This window comes from Culex quinquefasciatus, chromosome 3 (genome assembly GCF_015732765.1).
Source record: "Culex quinquefasciatus strain JHB chromosome 3, VPISU_Cqui_1.0_pri_paternal, whole genome shotgun sequence".
Classification (NCBI taxonomy): Eukaryota; Metazoa; Arthropoda; class Insecta; order Diptera; family Culicidae; genus Culex; species Culex quinquefasciatus.
This window is the reverse complement of record NC_051863.1, coordinates 16,690,467-16,704,647: the sequence shown is the minus strand read 5'-3', so window position 1 is coordinate 16,704,647 and position 14,181 is coordinate 16,690,467. Positions and strand designations below refer to the sequence as shown.

The following is a 14,181-nucleotide window of genomic DNA, read 5'->3' as shown; positions in this document are numbered from 1 at the left end:
GCTCCGATCAAAAATATTTCAGCAAATATTCGATTTCGCCATTGGTCGTGAACCCCCGGGTTAACCAATCACGAGACCCAGCTTGGGGTTGATTAATGTACGCACCAGGTACGCATCTAACCCCCGAAACCCCCAAGTCAAAATTCCCCATCGAGTTCCTGGTCACACGACGCCGAGGAGGTCACGGGTTAATCCAATCTGCAGAAATGCTTGAAATTGGAAAGAAATTGATCAACCCCACGCCAACTAGATTAAAACACGGAGGGAAATGTTGCGAGCAAAATTGCGAACATTTGCTTACGAAACGTCAAAAACGGTTTTCTTTTCCGTGCAGCCTGCTGCGATCGCGCAGCGATGTTTACCTTTGCTGCTGAAGAAGTCCAATTCGGCTGGGGTCAAGGCTGCCAACGCGATTCGATTTGGGTCAGCATACGCATCTGACTTTTGGAAGCGTATGGTTTCGAGCTGTAATTAATCATGACCCACCCGAAAACCGGCTTAGGGGGAACCCATAATAAGCCCTAATTACCACGGGGGTTTCGCTTTCATTTGGCGACTCACGAATTCGTCTAAGCCTGCTACGATGACGACCTCTAGGGGGGGTTTCGTCTGTCAACGGGAGGGATACTCCGCGCATGATTTATTACCGCGGGTTACTCCGTTTTCTCTAGTCTTCAAGACAGAGCCAACTTTGCGCGCGACTTTGACAGTTGTGCGTAGCACAACGAGAGGGAAGAAACAAAATAATTGTTACCCACCGGTGACGGTCATCAATCAAAACCTGCTAAGCCATCATCATTGTTATCGAGCGCGCTCGATGACGACAGGATTTGGCGGTGATGTGATTAAAAATTAATTAATGTCTAGCGCGCTTTCTCTCTCGCTTGATGCGTGTGGAAGAGCACGGATTAGCGCGTCCGCGCGTTGACACTTGACTTGACGGAAAGTGGACACTTATTTACGGGCCGGTGACAGTGATTGTCGGGGTCTGTTTTGAAAGCTTGTTGTTGTAGATTCTGATTGAGATATTGAAGCGCGCGCGCGCGATTGATTTGCGTATGCGTGTGAGAAATGTGGACTTAGGTCAAGTCGATCTGACGTCTCAGAAATTTGACAGTTGTCATGGGATACGGACATCGGACATCGAAGTAGGTCACTCGATGCCTTCATGAATCAGGCTTGCCTTGCAGAAGGTAGAAGGTACTGAGCGAGAAATCTACTGCATCTTCAAAAGAATGTTCGGTATTTCTTGAACTAGGCTGACAACAACTTCCTGACATATAAGTCAATAACTCGGGGCTTCTCAAAATTTGTTGATTCCAATTCCAGCTCTCCGCCGAGGCCCGACTCCGACAACAACTTTGACACGAAGTTGTAGCATATTAGCAGTTTCTTGGTCATTCCAGGTTCCGGACGCAGCACGATTGCAACAGTAGCTATACTCCTGACCGCCATCTGACCACGGTCCGGTTCCAGCTTCTTCCGTTCGTACACAGTAAAGATCCGCAGTAACATAACCAAAATTTTCGGCATCCCAGCAAACGCTAAATTAAAATAAACTTGCTACCGGATCTTATTCCGGATCTCCACCTCCTCTTAGTGATAAGTGTATCACTCCGATCAACACGTCCGCTCCATCGGCCGATACACGGAGCCATTTGTTTACATTTTTTCGACTCTCCCCGGAAGAGATCCGGAAAAAAGATCCGGCATCAAATTGTATGGGTTTAACGTTTGCTGAGGGTGCCGAAAAGTTTGGTTATGTTTCTACTTTCCAAAAACAATTCTGCAATCCAATCTCAGCTGCCGTTTGACATTTACTCTTTCGCTCCAGTTCGCTCGTTCGTCTGACAGTTCTCTCCGCTTACACGCCAAACTTGGTCTACTCACTTTATGTGTAACTCATAACTCTACAATAAGATAACACAAATAATGAAAAATACAGAGCTGTCAACCAAATTCGGAAGCGCCGCGTCACTTCGTGGCGCGTGGCACACTGCGATCGGAAATCTCCCTTATTTTGTCTCCTCTCCCGAAAAAGGAAGGAAGCCACTTGTCGTCGGGCTCGTTATTGTCAAAAGAGCGAGCGCGCTCGCGCTCGCGAATATGGATGTGGGAACAAACAAAACAAAGTTGGCGTCGCCAACAAAAAAGACCCGAACCTCCGTAAACGTAAATTCGGCGGTTCGTTTGTTGATCGTTTGTTTGTCGTGTCGTGCCTTTTTTCTTCTTGGCGAGGATCGAACGCGCGACACGCTGATTCACATGTTTATTGAATAATGATCATTATTTGTGCTCATTGTTGTCAGAGAAAAGAAAAACAAACTGACAGCTCGGACCACGGTGAAGAGGCGGTGGCGATTAGTTGGGCAAACACGGACGATGAAGATGAGGCTGCTGATGAGCGTGATGGAGATGATGATCATGAGGCGGATGCTGGAACGTATTGTGTGTATTTACTCACAACAAGACTTCCAAAGCGAGCGCCGCCGCTTGATCGCGATCGCGATCGGCTCGAATTATGATGAGTTACTTGAAGCTTGAACACATCCCTTTTATGTCCGGCAGGAGTTGGAGAGCGCAAATCGTGCCCAGTTTCATTAGCATATTTTGACGTTGCGACATTCGCGGGGTCGCACATGTATTTGAATATGGGCACGAATAGGGTTCTAATGAACCAGTACTTGTAGTTCGCATATTTGCGGGCAACCCCCTCTGGGGGTTGAGTCCCGCAGGGGTTCCACCGTGATTAATTTGACCCCTTGCTGAGCTTGGTTCTACGGCCGCACGGTAGTACAATGTTGCCAACGAGTTAATTAGTACCGGGATTGGTCGTGATCAATCGTCACTTGGGAGTCAATTTATCTGCGTGCAGCAGTTGTAGGTGGGATTGTCGGGATCTATTTGTTACACAGGAGGTGAAATAGTTGACCCGTTACGTGGTGGTTTGTGCCGTAACTTAATCTCATGCAAAGTAGGCCTTGACAACTCTTTTACACGACGCCTATGCACGCTACCAACCGTTTGTTTTGATTTTGTGCTTTGAAAAAGTGACAGTTCAATCGTACTCAAAATTGAGTACGTTTTACTCAATTTTCAATGAACTTTGAGTGAAATTCTCTCAAATGTCACATTTCCCTCTCCTACTCAATTCTGAGCAGTTGTACTACGACTCACTTGTTTCGCATTTCCCGGTCGAAGAAAGTGAGGAATAAAATACACCTCAAATTAGAATAAAATTGTTTGAACCTGGGTGTCCAACCCCGCGCAACTGTTAAGCTATTAAACAATCGATAACATAAACATCTTGCCCCACCTCATACCCGCGCCCCAAAAAAAAACCCCGGCGCTACCGTGCCCGCCAGCAATCCTAACCTCAATCTGCATACAATCGTGACTCATCAATAAGCATAGCAACGGCCTGCTACGCCGTGGAAAATTATGCAGTGCAGAAAGTGCACTCTGCGCAAACGCCTACTCTGCCTTGATTTCAAGGGTGGCCTAACCTTACTTTTTGCGCTGCGCGCTTCAGTGCCACGTGCATGAGCCGAAGGTTGCTACGATTTTTGCGCGTTCCAGGACCACTTGGGGATTGAGATGTTCTTTCACTTGGGGGTTCTCCGCCTGATTGTTTGTTGCAGGTGGTGCGCAGAATTTGCATCGCAATTGTTTGGTTTCGTTTCGGCATACAATGGCAGATATTGTTTGTTTACGTTTTTGCATGACAGTTGGCGGCGCGTGCGGCGCTTCCGGCTTCGTAACGACCCTCCTGGGCGATCAAGGTGACCCCAGGTAGGTCAGGGTGCTTCGGGGTGCGTTTAGCACTCGCCATTTTATTGCTCACTCTAGCCAAACTTGACCGCAGGGCGCTGCTCCGTCGATCAATTCCATCATAATCACCATGGCAACGATTTGGCCCGATGATCTAGAACGCCGCTGCACAAGGGCGCCGTGATCGCCGCAGGCTGCTGTGCAGCTCAACGTGTGTGTGTTTTGTAAAGGTGACCAAATGTCATTATCGTAAAATCTAACGTTGTCGGTTGTAAGCCGAAACTCCACAGGTTCGGATCCCGCAGGACGGAAGGGGCGTAATCTGTGATGGATGGATTAGCCCCATATTTTTCGAGCGCGCAAGCTTTCTTCGACAGCCGCAAGAGCTGTCAGACGAGGGGTCCAATCAAGGGGGAGAAAACCAACAAGAGTGCATTCCGCGTGGGGCTGAAGGTAGACACAGTTTTTTGGGCTTTTTTTCTCTTCTGTTGGTCCACCTCCTCCAGCGCTTCTATTCAGCGCGCTAGACAACCCCCCGTTGGGAAAATGAAACCTGACTGAAATGGGAATGAAGCTATCAATCAAGCAATTGTTGGGACGCGGGGCTTTGAGAGATTTTCGGATATTTCAGGGCCCCAATGGAGATCAGCCCGATCGTGACGAACCAATTACAAAGTGACAAAGTTTCCCGTTTCGGATTAACGTTGGGGGACGTTTTCGCCGGGTAATCAGGCCTTAAATCAAACGTAACCTCCAACGAATCGTCCCCGTTTTGCAGTGAGGTCACGAAAGCATTAAATTAACCCTTAAACTGATCGCTTCGCAGGAAATCTATACGAGATTCCCCCTCGATATACCGGTAATTGAAAGTTTGTGTTGACGTGTTGTGTCCCACCTTGAACGTAGTAGGCGGTGAAATTTTAGTATCCTCCGTTAGTCATGGTGGGGCTGCTGCTGGACTTCCATCGAAGCACCCCTTGACCTGGCGAGGACAGGGCAAGCGTGTTAGTTTGACAGCGATTTGGTTAACCTTCGCAGTTTTTATGAAGCGGAATTCGGAGTAGGAATCGACCAATTCGCTAAACGTCAAATTCAGAGCAGAAGAGTCAAAGTCGGTGGAGCCTGAAAATTTAGAGGACTGAACCAAAGATTCTGGGAATAGAATCAATAGAAGAGTCGTTTTTTGTACTGATTTCGGTAGATCGTGGTAGATTTTCTTAAAATATTTTGTTGGCGTCAAACTCTCAAAAATTGATCGCGTTAAATACTTTTCTACAGTTAACGGTTTTGAGTTTGATGAACGTGGTAGATTATTTGGCAGATTTTTGACAGTTTGGTGCTAACGAATTAATTCAAGAGAATCTACCACGGATCCAACCAAATCTGTTCAACAAAACGGTTAATAATTGTCTCATTAGGTTGAATCTCAAAATGAGAATCTTCAAATCAAAACAACCGATTTACCTTTTGTCGCAAATTTTGTAAACCAGATGGAAAAGTCTAACAAAAATTGTTGAATTTTGCAACTAAAATATCAAAGAAATTAAAAATGAGAAATTTTAAAATTTGAAAATACAAATACTTAAAATAAAAAAAACATAATTTTAAAAAATAGAGATTTAGAGATAAACGAAAAAAAAATTAAATTTTTAAAAATTTGGAATCAAGGGACACATGAATATGAAAATTTAAGGATTTAAGAATTAAAAAATAATGGTTTTTTTTTATTTGAACCACCACCATTTTAAGATTTTGTATTTTATAAATATTGTATTTAAATTTGAATATTTTGTAACTCGTAACATTGATTTAATATTTTTGAATTTAAGGATTTCATGTTTATTTATTTTTCGAAAATCTGATTTTCTTGTTTTTTTTTTTCAAGTTTCTCAGAACAGCGAAAATTTCACCAGAATATTCAAATACTCAGAATTTTTTTAGCTTGATTTTCATAAATTTTAAAACACTACACACTTTAAAATTTAAAAAAAACAGAATTCAAAAATGTAAAAAAAAATCTACGATTGCTAAAATTAGCAATTTAAAAATAAAACAAAAACTAAATTTAAAAATTCCAAATCAAAAATTTTTAATATTTGAACAAACAAAAATTAAGGCATTTAAAAAGTTAAAAAAATTAAAAAATCTTAAGCTTTTAAAAAAATATAATTTATTTTATCAAAAAATTGGCAAAAATCATATATTTAATTTTAAATTTGATGGCAGAATTTGAAAAAATATAGATTTTAAAAATTTGGAATGAAGGGACACATGAATTTGTAAATTTAAGGATTTAAGAATTATAAAATTTTAAAAAAAAATTTGAACCACCACCATTTTAAGATTTTGTATTTTATTAATTTTTTTTTTTAAATTTCAACTCGTAACTTTGTTGTAATATTTTTGAAATTTTGGATTTCATGTTGATTTATTTTCCAAAAACCTGATTTTCTTGTTTTTTTTTTCAAGGTTTTCAGAACAGCAAAAATTTTACCAGAATATTCAAATACTCAGATTTTTTTAGCTTGATTTTCATAATATAAGAATTTTATATTTTTGTAATTTGTAGTTTTAGAATTTGTTTTAAAATTATCTTTTTGATTAACTTTTGTTAGATTCTCAGAAAAGCAAAAAATTAATAAAAATTTTTTGGAAAAATATTGCTGGATGTTTTCTGTAGGGTTGTTTAAACTACACAGAAAAACGCTTCTAATTTTTTTCAAAAACTTAAAATTTTCTGATTTTGAATATTTTAATTTCAGAGTTTAAAATTTTTGGATTTTGGAGTTTTAGAATGATATGATTTTGTTATTTTTTTTTTTTTTTTTTACAATCTTGAAAAAAAAATTAATTTCACCACTCTTTGGGAAAATTTTGCCAGATATTTTCTGTACCGTTGTTTAGCATGTCAAACTTTACTGAACAACGTCTTTAATTTTAAAATTTGTGTTTTGTCTATTAAGATTTTTTTTAATTGGGAATTTTAAGTTTTTTTTATTCTACAAATTATGATTAATTTTTTTAGACTCTCAGAAAAGCAAATTAAAGAATTTGAGAATGTTAGAATTAAAAACGATTTTTTGTGCATTTTTTGTTTCTTTAATCAGAAATACTAAAATTATAAAAACAAAAACTTTAAAACATCTCTAAAATCCGAATTGGTATTATTTTTCAATCCTTTTTTTTATTTAAAAAAATAGAATTTTTTAACTTGAGAATTTAGTTTTTTTTATTTTCGAATTTTTTCATTGTTTGAATTTCGGATCTTTTAGTTTTTTTTTTAAGATTTTCAAGAAAATGCAAATGTGACCGTTTTACAGGCAAATATCACCGGCTTTTTTTCTGTATCGTTGTTTAGCAAGCCAAACCATATCAAAATAACGAATTAATTTTAAAATGAAAAATGAGGACATATTAATTCAAGAATTCAGTGATTTAAGAATTAAAATATAAAGATTTTTGTTTATTGATTGTTTTTATAATCAGAAATACTTAAATAAAAAACTCTAAATTATTAACTTCTAAAAATCAAATTTCCGAATCTTCTTGGAATCCTAAAAAAATCGAAATTTTGGAATAAAAAGAGTTTCAGATTTCTTTAATTTTAGAATTCTGATTCATCTTCAAAAAGTAAAAATTTCGTAATTTTCCGGGCATATTTTTTCTGCAGGTTGTTTGTACCATTTTTGAAATTATAAAGAAAACTTAAAAATTTGAATTTGAAAACAAAATTAAAATGTCTGATTCTGATAATTTTTAATTTACCTTCGCGCATCCCTTGCTCGCTTCTGTCCCCAGTTAACTCAATCCGAATTCTGAAACGGAATCTAATTAGAATCGAATACAAATTCCGTTTCAAACGCAACAACCGGTTCCGTGTTCGAACCGATTTTGCGTTTGAAACGGAATTTATATACGATTCTAATTAGATTCCGTTTCAAAATTCTGATCGATTTGACTGGGTATAGGTTTGACAGATCAATCCGCTTACACGCTGAACTTGGTTTACTAAATTTATGTGTAGGTTCTACAATTGGAATAACTCATAACAATAGGAGTAAGTGAAACCAAATGTTTTTGAGAACCTGGAGTCGGAGTCGCTGTCAAACCTCCGAACCTCCACTGTACCAGGCGCCCGAGGGCACAAGGCGTGTGCGTACATAAAACTCCAATCGCAGGAGGATCGTTCCCTCGCCCTCACAGCGTCGTCCTATCTGACACGGTCAATCTCTCCCGAACCGCCGCAGCCAATAAAAGCCAATTACGTAAAATGCAACGTAAATTTAATCAAGACCCATCCCGAAAAAGGGCACCACCACCACCTCGCGGCACGGCCTACTGCGCACCGAAACGTCAGACGTTAGAGGGTGGGCGGCAGCGGTCGGTATCTAATTTTTAATGGGTAAATGATGGCCAAGAGAACATCATCGTCGTGCTGCACGCGAAGAGGTGGCCACCGCCAGGTGTCTCTGTTAGTGGGGGCCCATTAACAGCGCTCTTCCTGTCCGGCCGGGCCAATTCGAACCATCTATCAGTGGACTTTATTGTTATTGAACAGATACGACTACTACGGCGGAGACGGCGACGACAGGTGCGGTGTAGCAGGCCTAGACGACGCTCGGGTTGCTGCGATCGTCGTCTTGCGGCCTGCTACGACGACCAGGTGCTAATAGATTCACGCAGGCCGCAGTTAATGGACAATATTCCCAATATGAAAAGGGAAATTTGATGGCTCGACGATCTCCTTCTGTCCGGTTTTATGTCCCTCGACGACAACCGTTTGAATGGGATTTTGATGGGCGCTCGTTGATATTTGAATAATTGAAATGGGCGGTTTTATTGGACGGTGTAAGAGGGACCCCGCTTATCGCGGCGTCCTAAACATCGTGTAATACCAACAGGAAATGGCTTCTCTTCGCCCACGTCCCCGGACTTTCATTCAAGATTAGTAGGCCTAGAGGTTGAGCGTCCGTTAATGATTTATAGTCAAAACAAACATTCCACAATAGGCCGACTACCCTAATTGGAGGCCCAGGAGGCTGGTCAAATTTGCATAACTTATGGCACCACCAGCCTACTGCGTTGACCAGCTGTGGTGGTGCGCTCAAAAACGGATGAGAATCCGCAATAGGTGCGCCCGCCCTGTAGAAATTAGACACAAACTGCAAATTACTTATCATTATGTCCAAACCAATCAAATAATAATCATCATCACTTGGACTTCCGCCCGTCTTCTCGTTGGGTCTAGCGAAGAGGGTCTTTTTCGAGAAACAGATTAGGTCGACGACGATTTTTGGGAGGGGGTTCCCACGGCACTTTCGACGCGGATGCCCCTGCGGGGCTAATGGACCTCTTTTTAGCGGGATGACAACGCTGAAGGTGATGAAAAGTTTGGGTTTAGGTCGACTCGCTAAAAATTTTGACAGTTGCTCACCAGCGATGATTGCATTGGTCGCAATCAATGCTAGTATCACAGAAGGTAAGCATCTGTCAAACGCAGCTGTTCTTCTTGCTCAACTTTTTCCCAGGAATTCAACTCAAGTCAGTCTGAAAAGGAGATATTAAATTCTCATTCGAAAAAAAAATCCAAATAAGCTCGAAAATAAACCCAACCATCTCATTAGCATAATTAAGTCTTACAAATCTGCATTTTTTTCTCCGTCCTTCTTTCAGATGGTTCTGATTGACCGGTGACACCACAGAGGAAAGAGACGCGGGAAACGGAAAATGCATCACAACGTCACTGCCATCATCAGTTCAACGCCAGCAAACTGCCAACAATCTCCGGACCCCGGACTGATCCCCGCTAATTGCGCCCGCTCGATCGCACCGTCGTCGCGCCTCAATTTAAAAACATTTAAATTTTCGTAATCTTCCCAAACGGCCCGCGATTAAAAAGTGGAAGAAAAATAATTTCGCCTTTTTAGAACCCAAACCAAATCAGTTCGACTCGAATATTTATGTTGGAACTCATCACGAATGGCATAATGACTTCATCGGGCATGGACATCAGTGAATCGTTTCGGCCCGAAGATCTGGGAAAGACGGACTTTTTCGACTTTGTCGGCAGTGCGGGAACCCGGGACGCCGCCAATGGTGGCCAGAGTGAGGAAACTGCAACGAGTGCCGCCGCGGATCGACCTCCGGGGGTTGGGGGAGGGGGTGGCGGTGGCGGTGGAAGTTCGGGAACGTCGTCCTCCTCCTCCGCCAGCAGCAGTAGGAACGGGCCGGATGGCGGAGTCAACGGAAGTGGTTCGGTGGCGGACAGTGGGAACGGGTCCAGTGGGAGCAGCACCAGCAATAACCAGCCTCTGCAGGGATTCGATCAGGTGAGTGTCGCAATCGACTTTGTGTCTTTTTCCGCGAGCGTGTAACGTTGCGCTGTCAATCTTGCCGTTCAAGTAGCGCAAATCTGGCAAGATTCATCAATCGAAGGTTAAACAAGAATGTTCCCAAAAAGTTTGTTTTTTTTACAATAAAAAATCGAACCAATTTTGCGATAAAAGAGCAAATTGAAATCAAATCCAAACATATTCAATGTTTTCCATGAACTTGTCCATGAATAATAATTTTGCATGCCAATAAACTTTACTTTTATTCTTATTTGACCTGTTAAAAGCTGAGTAGATATCTTGCTTTTTAAGTGTAGACTAAATTTGTTGTCATTTGTCGGCATAACTTCTCTTTTTCGAAAAATAATCTTTTCACTTGTCAATTTTAGCAAGATTCATAAATTTAAGTAAATCAACGAAATAAAAAAGGACATTGAAGCTAAGTACGAAGCTCGCTCAACAAAAATTCTTAAAATTCTTCAAATTTTTAAAATTCTTAAAATTCTTGAAATTTTTAAAATTCTTGAAATTTTTGATATTCTTAAAATTCTTGAAATTCTTGAAATTCTTGAAATTCTTGAAATTCTTGAAATTCTTGAAATTCTTGAAATTCTTGATATTCTTAAAATTCTTAAAATTCTTGAAATTCTTGAAACTCTTAAAATTCTTGAAATTCTTGAAATTCTTAAAATTCTTGAAATTCTTGAAATTTAAAAAAAAATTGTAACTATTAAAATTCTTGAAATTCTTAAAATTCTTGAAATTTTTGAAATTCTTAAAATTCTTGAAATTCTTGAAATTCTTGAAATTCTTGAAATTCTTGAAATTCTTGAAATTTTTGAAATTCATGAAATTCTTGAAATTCTTAAAATTCTTGAAATTTTTGAAATTCTTGAAATTGTTGAAATTCTTTAAAGTCTAAAAAATCTTAAAATTCTCAAAAAAAAATAAAATTCTTGAAATTCTTGAAATTCTTAAAATTCTTGAAATTCTTGAAATTCTTAAAATTCTTGAAATTTAAAGAAAAATAAATTCTTGGAATTCTTAAAATTTGAAAATTCTTGAAATTCTTGAAATTCTTGAAATTCTTGAAATTCTTGAAATTCTTGAAATTCTTGAAATTTGTGAGATACGTCAAATTCTTGAATTATTGAAATTATCAAAAAATATCTTAACTACAGAAATTCAGATAACTTTTGAGCAGTTTTGGAATCAAATTTAAGGTCGCCAATTTGCCCATCGCCAAAGACTTGTGATAACCGAGTATGAATAGTTTTTTTATTGATAAATAATTTAAAATCGGTGGATTCAGATTTTTTGTTCTCTTTTATTTTTTAATTTAAAAGTTTTAGAGTTTTTTTTTTTTGAATATATGAATAAATGATCTGAATGATTTTTTAATTTAATCTTTAAGATTTATCATTTTTTGCAGATTAAATTCTAGTTTTTGATTTCCTAAACTTTAAAAAATTTAGTTTAGAATTGCTGATTTAAAAAAAATATACTCATAATTTTAAAAAAATTTATAAAATATTTTTTGATTTGTTTTTTTTTTTTCAATATTTAATTCCTGAATTTTGGTTTATCTTTAAATTTCGAGTTGCATTTTTTTTCATATATGGACTTGAAACTTTTGAAATTGAAAGCTTAAGAATTTCAGATTTTTTTTTAGTTTTTGAATATTTTTCATTTTTTTTTTTATTTTTTTTGAATGATTTTTTTAGTTCTTGAGATTCATAAAACTGCTGAAATTCTGAAGAATTTTCTTTTAAATTTTTATTTTTTTAATTTATATTTTTTTCGAAACTATTTTAATTTTTTGCAGACAAGTATTCTATTGTTTTTTAATGTCGGAGTTTTTATATATTTTTTTTCGTAAAATCGCAATAACTCATGATGTTTATTAGCAAACCCCTTATGTCTATATATTAAATTTTTTGTTATTGTCTGCTCTACAACTTTGTAGAACATTATTACACTCTAAAAAATAACCCTGCAAAGTTAGAAAAAAACACGAAATTTTAAAATGAAAAATTTTATTCTAAATGAAAAATGACCCTTCTGGGTCAATGTAGATTCGAAAAGTACATCAAGTTTCCCATAAAATGACATGTTCCAAAAATTTTTACAGTCAAGTAACGGAAAATGGGAGAATTTTTAAAACTTTTTTAGTGTTTTTTTTTTTTTGATGAAAAATACGTTTTTTCGGAATTCTGAGTACACCATCAAATCGGGCGTCTAATTTTACATAAAAGTCTCTTTGACACCAAATTTCTATCTCATCACCGTTTCAGGCTGCAAATTATTGAAAAACACCTCTTTTTTCGCATGTTCAAAAATGGAAGTGGTCGTACCGCCCCTCCGTCACGAGATATCAAAAAACGGACCTCGGATTCGTGATCAGGGACAAAAGTTACCCCTTAGGACAAAGTTTCACGCAAATCGAAGAGGGGTCGGGGCAACTGCTGTGTGAGTTGGCGGAAAATTACCCTTATTTTAAAGTTTTTAAAATTGTTATGCTGTAGATTTTTTGATTTTTTATATTTTTAAATGAAATGTTTTGTTTTTAAGTTTGAACGATTTTCTTCCTTTTTTATTTTTTAATTTTTTATTTATAATTTCTTTGAATTTATGAATTTCAAATTGTTAAAATTTCTGCAATTTTAAAATTTAAAGTTTGTTGATCTTGGATTGCTCTTTTTATTTATTTTTAATGTGAATGAGAAAATTATAAGTTCTAACATTTTTGATATTTTTAGATTTTTTAAATGTAAAGTTTTGCCGTTTATACATTGATTGTTTTTTATTATCGTTTTTTATCTGCTTACTTTTTTAAATATTTAATATCTGAATTTATGAATTCCTTTTGGAGCATTTTTTTTTATTTTAAATTTTATTTTATTGAATTAATGATTTTTGTTTAGTTTTCAATATACTTGAACATATTGAAAACTTAACAAAAATCATAAATTATTATTCTTCGAACCAGGTTTCTTTTTTTAATTATTTTTAATGTTGGTTTTCTTGTTTTTGGCATATTCAAGTTTTTTTTTCAGTTTAACATTTTAAAATCTCTGATTTTTTTTATTTTTATTGGCAGAAAATTAAATGGTTATTGTTATTGCAAGAAGAATCTGTCAAACCTGTCAAATCCAGCAAGATTCCTCAACCCAAAGGTATCCCGTGCGATAATTTGTCATAATTGTCTTCTTTAATCGCACAACAAGATGTCACCCCGATTCCAATCATCGTTGGAACTAATCTAATCTGCACCGCCAACGACAACCTCGACGACGACACTAATGGACGGACACAAACTACCCCGGCGATGAGCAAATTGAGATCCGAGCCGGCCAGTGTTCCCAGCCCCAGCTCACCCATTTGCCTCTCGTCCGGCGATAATGACGATAATGGCGATAATGGTGATTAGCGGCGGGCGCAACTGGAGCCGTCACGTTGCGCAAATCGCAAATAATTCGATTACGCGGTTTACAAGAAGCTGCGGCTGAGCAAGTTACGCACACTGGAATCAATTAAGCCGATGGGCTTAAGGCCGGTTCCGACCCCGTTAGAAGTGATGCCACGACATGATTTGCCTATCGTCGCGTAGCGACGAGCAACTCAATTGGATTAACTGACAGGTTTCTGTTTAATGTTTTGATTGGGTTGCCTTGCCTTCTGTCAAACGCGGCCCATCAACCTGTCACATTGTGCGTGTCGCGCGGATTAGCTCTGGCATCACTGCGCGGGCTGCTGTCACTTTGACATTAACGGGCTCGCCTAATGATCGGGGAAGGGGACAAAAGTCACTCAAAATCGAAAGTGTGACCCCAATGTCGTCCCACACGCAGTGCGGCCTTTTGGCATTTCGTTTGCAAGGGGGGGAAATTCCTAGTCCGGCTGGCTTCATTAGTGAGCGCACCGAACTAATGAGCTTCATCGTTTGTCAGAAAGCAAAACAAAGCTCTAAATTCACTCAAAAAACGCTTCCAGTGACGCCCCACTCAAGAAAACAGTCAGTCGACGAAAGAATGTCAACAAAGAGCTGTCACTTTTGGGTTAAAATTTGATCTACGTC

At 38.1% G+C, this 14,181-nt stretch overlaps 1 protein-coding gene across 1 annotated transcript in view; it reads left to right on the top strand.

Moving 5' to 3' along the window:
- The window catches only part of LOC6048763 (M-phase inducer phosphatase), a 221,842-nt gene that overhangs the window by 193,960 nt on the left and 13,701 nt on the right, over positions 1–14,181 (top strand). Inside the window, exon 4 of the mRNA XM_038262754.1 lies at positions 9,445–10,100. Coding sequence (XP_038118682.1) covers positions 9,732–10,100 — 369 coding nt within the window. The 5' untranslated portion in view covers positions 9,445–9,731. The remainder of the gene's footprint in view (positions 1–9,444; positions 10,101–14,181) is intronic.